Source organism: Pteropus vampyrus, unplaced genomic scaffold (assembly GCF_000151845.1).
Source record: "Pteropus vampyrus isolate Shadow unplaced genomic scaffold, Pvam_2.0 Scaffold350, whole genome shotgun sequence".
Classification (NCBI taxonomy): Eukaryota; Metazoa; Chordata; class Mammalia; order Chiroptera; family Pteropodidae; genus Pteropus; species Pteropus vampyrus.
The window spans coordinates 875,888-881,953 of NW_011889131.1; the positions used below are offsets into that span (position 1 = coordinate 875,888).

At 43.3% G+C, this 6,066-nt stretch overlaps 1 protein-coding gene across 1 annotated transcript in view; it reads left to right on the plus strand.

Annotated features, from left to right (window-relative positions):
- Positions 1-6,066, plus strand: part of LOXL2 (lysyl oxidase like 2) — a 91,806-nt gene that overhangs the window by 19,421 nt on the left and 66,319 nt on the right. The window contains exon 5 of the mRNA XM_023522593.1: positions 2,085-2,260. Coding sequence (XP_023378361.1) covers positions 2,085-2,260 — 176 coding nt within the window. The remainder of the gene's footprint in view (positions 1-2,084; positions 2,261-6,066) is intronic.

Consider the following 6,066-nt stretch of genomic DNA (forward strand, 5'->3'; position numbering starts at 1 on the left):
AGTGTTTTTATCTGCTTCTCCCTTGCCTCATGGAAACAACAGTATTTATTGTTTTTCTGACTTACTGGGAGGACAAAGGGGAAAGGGATGTTGAACATGTACTAGGCACACAGATTATCTCATTGACTATCCATGGCAACCTGTTTGTTGGTTATCATTGTTTTCACTTTAGAAACAGAGAACAGGCTTGGTTAAGTAGTTGACCGAGTCACGTGGTACCCAAGCCTGAGGGCATTTGAACCCAGGTTATCTGACTCCATGACACCGTAGAGTTCTACGTGGAGTCATGAGAAAAATGACAGGTTTGGTTTTATTTCCTTTCATTTTGTAGCGGCATTTATAAAAATCACTATTCGAAACCCCTCTAGCACTTAAATTTTTTTTTTATTTTTAATTACGATAAAATACATATAACATAAAATGTGACATCTTAACCATTTTTCAGTATAGTTTTGTAATGTTAAGTTCACTTACACTGTTGTGCAACTAATTTCCAGAAAACTTTTCATCTTGCAAAACTGAAACCCTGTACCCGTTAAACATCAACTCTCCATTTCCTCTCCCCCAGTTCCATTCTATGCTCTGTCTCTATGAATTTTGGCTACTCTAGATACCCCATATAAATGGAATCATACAGTATTTGTCTCTTTGTGACTGGCTTACTTCACTTAGCATAATGAACTCAAGATTCATCCATGTAGTAGTGTGTGTTAGAATTTCCTTTTTAATTAATTAATTAATTACTTATTCAGCCTTTTTAATTAAGGCTGAATAATATTCCAGTATATGCATATACCACAATTTGTAAATGGTCATTCGAGTTGCTTTTGCCTCTTGGCTTTTGTGAATAATGCTGTAATGCGCATGGGTGTGCAAGTATCTCTTTGAGACCCTGCTTTCAGTTCTTTTGGGTATATACCCAGAAGTGGGAATTGCTGGATCATACAGTAATTCTGTTTTTAATTTCTTGAGGAACCACCATACTGTTTCCCATAGGGGCTGCACCATTTTGCATTCCCGTCAACAGTGCACAGGGGTTCCAGTTTCTCCACATCTTTGCCAACACTTGTTATTTTCTGTTTTTGTTGTTGTTGTTGTTTGTTTGTTTGTTTTAATAGTAGCCATCCTAACCAGTGTGAGGCAATGTTTCATTGTGATTAACCCTCTAGCACTCTGCACACTGAAGTCTCTATTCAGTGCAAACCAGGTGAAGGCACAGGAAGTGAGCAGAATTCCACAGGGCCTCCCAGGCAGATTACCCAGCCACAACCCAGCCCTGCCTTCGCCTGACTTCTTAAATGTGAGGAGGGGGCTATGTGGGTTATTCTCTGAGTCAGCGGATGGGAAACATCAAGGAACGAGAAGAGCACTGAATGGACCAGGGTACTGGGCTCAGGGGGTGGACTTGCAAGTGAGTTGGTCTCTCTGAGCTAGAACTCTGCATCTGGAGTAGAAATAAAATGCCACCTTCCCTGAGCTAATCAAAAACCAGGAGAGGTAACATATGTGAAAATGCCTTAAAAGCTTCAAATCCTCAGTTGCTTCCCTGAGGGGTCACAGTTCAGCCTCTACCCCAGATGAAAGGTGAGTCTCGCTTGTGTCAGTCCTATAACTAAAATCATTATCATCATTACTGTTTTTGAATAACTATGGACCAGCAATAAATTAGGCATATGCCGTATATTATCTCTAGCCAGCACACAGTCCTGCAATTGGTCATTATTATCCCCACTTTACTGATGAGAAAAAGGGGTTTTGATCAAGGTCGTATAGTTTGAAGTGGCTGAGCCAATTCAAACCCGGCTTAGCATCCAAAGTCCCTGCTTTTTCCCCTATACCACATGACATCCGAGCTCAACTCTGATTTCTGCCCTAATGGTGTTCAATCTACCACATCCCTATGGCAAGGGAATCCAGATGGTCTAGAGCTATATGCTATATCTTAACATACTAAAAAGCAATTGATGACCTCATATAGCTGCCAAAGTTAGAGGGAAATCTCTCTATGTGCGACATCAGTGCCCCCAAAGATTCAAACCTCTTTTGATGTAGAGCTTGGTTTCTTTCTTTTCTGCTTCCTTCAGGCCCCATCTGGTTGGACAATATCTACTGCACTGGCAAAGAGGCGACCCTTGCAGCCTGCTCCTCCAATGGCTGGGGTGTCACTGACTGCAAGCACACAGAAGACGTGGGTGTGGTGTGCAGTGACAAAAGGATTCCTGGGTTCAAATTCGACAATTCCTTGATCAACCACATAGAGGCAAGTCATGTGCTCTTGATGACCCCTTCATATGACTGTTTGTTTCTTCCATTTAACTCACTGTTCGCCTACTGATTCCAAGAAGTGTTTGTGAGCCGAGCCCTAAGAATGGGGGCCCCAGCCAGCTTGATTTGGTGTGGAGGCTGTTGAGGGAAGATTTCTGAAGAAAGGGATGCCATCAATTGGGAAAGGGCATTCCAGACACAGAGAACGGCTTGAGCACAGGCACAGAGGCACAGAGGTGTGAAATGGGGATAAGCAGTTCAGTGCTGCTCACAACTAAAATGTGAATCTGGGAGTAGTGTGAACTGAAGCTAGAAAAGCTTTCTGTGCTAGGCTCAGGAGCTTGCGTCTTGGACTAGGAAAATGTATTAGTTATCGAATGCTGTGTAACAAATTACCCATCAGATTTTGCAGCTTCAAACAACAAACTTTTATTATCTCACACAGTTTCTGAGAGTCAGGAGAATCCAGGAGTGGCTTAGCTAGTTGATTCTGCTCAGAGTCTCTTATGAGGTGGCCGTCAGGCTGTCAACTGGGGCTGGGAGATGCTCTCCCAGGTTGACTCACGTGGTCGTTGGCAGGTTTTAGTTTCTTTCTGGCTGTCAGCTGGTGCCCTCTGATCCTCTCCACGCGATGTCTCTATAGACTGCTTGAGTGTCCTGAAGTCATGGCAGTTGTCTTTTTCTAGAGTGAGTGCTTCAAAAGAGAAAGAGAGAGAGGGAGAAAAACATGGAAGCCAGTCTTTCATAACCTAATCTCGGAAGCGATATCCCATCATTTCTGCTGTATTCTATTGTAGACTAACTGTGTACAGTGTGGGAGATCACCCAAGGGTGTCAATGCAGAGAAGGTGGACGGCCATCTCGGAGGCTGGCTACCACAGAACAGTTGTTCCCAAATCTAGCTGGGCATCAGAATCACTTCACAAATGCAGACACCGGGTGGGGTCTCACCTCAGCCTACCTAATCAGAGTCCCCTATGTGGGACCAGGTTATTTTTTTAAGCTCTCTCAGAGAATTCTAACCCAAGCCAGCATTTGGGAATGACAAAAGGCTCCTGACCCTTCTTCTGCATTTATGGCTAAATTGCAGATTTCTTTTCAACAAGTTCTCCACTTAAACAATAAAATTAGCAAATATTTATTTCACTACTCTTATATGCAAGGAATGTGGGGCTTAGGGCCGGAGGGGTAGACAGCCAAGACTCCTTCCTCAAGGAACATGTTGGATGTCGCCCCCAAGGGACTGTGAGAGCTGCTATGAGTCCAGGTCAAGGAGCTTTCACTGTGCTTTAACCTCCAGCTAACCCCAGGACCAATGCTGAAGAAAGGTGATTCTTGAAATTGCCATATTTGGGCTCCAAAGGAAGTTCTACCCAGACTGTGGTCTTTACATATTTCCTTTCATGACTCATACTGTCCTGCTTTTTTCTCATATGTTCCTAGAGCATGGTGGGAATTTGTCCAAGCCTGCATTATAGCACAGAAAAAGATCTCCAGCCTTCTCTCAGCCGGCAGAATGAGACTACTTCTAGCTGACATTCTTTACATGCTGCTATTTTATTAGAAATAACTAGAAGAGATTGTTATAGAGTTGATGTGCTTTATTTGGTGTTCCAGTTACTCAGGAAGACTTCGCTTTACCACGAAGTTTACGATGTGGTGGGTGGGCTTTTCACACTTTCCATCTCCACTCATACAGAATAATTAGCATCTTTCCAGTGAGACTGGAAGCTCTCAGCAGGCAGGAGCTCTATCTAACTCACCACTGTATTCAGTGGAAATAATGCTAGATACCTAATGGAAACTCTCAAATTTTCTTCTTCCCAGGAATGCAAACCCAAGATCATTATCCCCTTAGGTGAACAATCTCCCAAGATAAAATATCAAACTAAACAGTGATGAGAAGTACAGAGAAGCAAATCATTTTTTTATAACATTGCCCTGCCTACTACGACAACGAGCTTATTTATAACATCTTTAATGAGCCTCTGTTCAGCCTAGAACTTCAGGATAATCCACTTGGATAGTCAAGCAAATATCCGGGCTTCTGGGCATAAGAAAGTCATTCTTTTGAATCAGGAAAAGGTGGGCCACAATGTCAGTGGGTTTCACCACTAGGAAAAAATGATTCTGGAAAAAGACTTGTGCGTATCACTTCAACAGAGAAGTTTTGTTGAATATCTCTGAGGGCGGTTCTAGCATTTGAAGGAGAAATAAGATGAGTCACATGAAAAAGCAGAACCTTAATTGGACAGAATTAATAGAAGAAGGACCAAAAAACCTGTTGGAGAGTACATTTTTATTCTGGAAGGGCTGAGAGCCCATGATAGGAAAGCTTGGTACCTATCTTTATCCCAGACATTTGTCAGGTGTCTGCTGCACACACATCATGGTCTGGGACACCATTAGGGAAAGAAAACATGGCCTTTGTCCCCAGCCCTTATAACCTGAGACGACAAGATTTGTGCCTTGAGAAGAGCTAGAAGGTCATTCCAAGGCAAGGAGCCTAGATCCTAAATGAATTTACAGTAACCCAGAGGGGACTACCTGGGGAGACATCTGGATTGAAGGGCTGGGTGACTTCCACAACCTTCTATACTCTGCATTTTCCTAGAAGGCCTCCCTCTTACCATCATACAGATCAGACTAGTTGCTGGTAGCCAAACTGGGGGCTTTCTCATCCAGTCACAGACACTGAGGAAACTTTCAACTGGTGAGCAGTCCCCTGTAACCTCTTCCCTTTGGTCATGAAAGGGCCCAGATGGCAGGATGTCTGGGGAAGTCTGAGAATTGTCAGGATTCTTCTATCCAGGACTTCATGGCTAAAGCCCATGCTTACTAGCAGAGCCAACCCAAGGGGCAGGGAGCCACTCAGACCACCTACAGCAGATTTTTGTGGGATGCTGAGAAGTTTTTCTGAAATACTCATGTAATATAGCCTGTGTCAGTAGCTGAAGTCATGGAATCACTCCTCTTGGCTGAACTACTCCAGTGACAAGGAGCTCACCACTAATAGGGCCTCATTGTAAAAGGTCATCCACTGCAAAGGGACAGCCCTCAGTGTTACAGTTTTCACACTGAGCTGAAATCTACATCCCATTACCTTCCTATCCATCTTAATTCTGGGAGTCAAAACAAATCATAAACATCTCCACGGTAGCGCTTCAAATATTTGAAGAGAACAGACGTCTCTCCACCCATATGTCCTTTTTTTGATACGAAATCTTCATTTCCTCATATGATATAGTGTCCAGACCTGTCCCCCTCCTGCTGGTCCCTCTTCTGGGTCCCTTCTTCTGGACAAGAGGACGAGATGTAGGTTTGGTGGATGGGCCATCATGGTGTACTGACTAACGGTACCCAGGAGAGCTGCTGAGTGGTCGGAGTGAACACAGTAGGTGGGCTCTATGGTGTCTCCCTGGGCTCCACTCCCACCTCTCCATCATGTAGCAGATATTTGCATGGCGCTAAAAGCGAGTACTGATCAAATTCATAGGAGACACCAAACAAGCTGGGATTGCTGGAACGTAACGATATGGGATGGGATTCAGAAAACGCTCAGTGGGTTGAAATAATAGGCCCAAACAATGACATTAAAGACAAATATAAGGTCTTATATCAAGGTTCATGGGGGGAAAAAAGTCAGCTACAGAGTAAAAGTCAGAGAGAGTGACTGAAAGTATTGATTATAATTTTTAAAAACTCCTGAAGGGGATTGGTTGACTAAAAGCTCAGTATAAACCAAAGGTATGATACGCTGCTAAAAAAAAAAAAAAGTGAATATAAACTAATGCACTGATA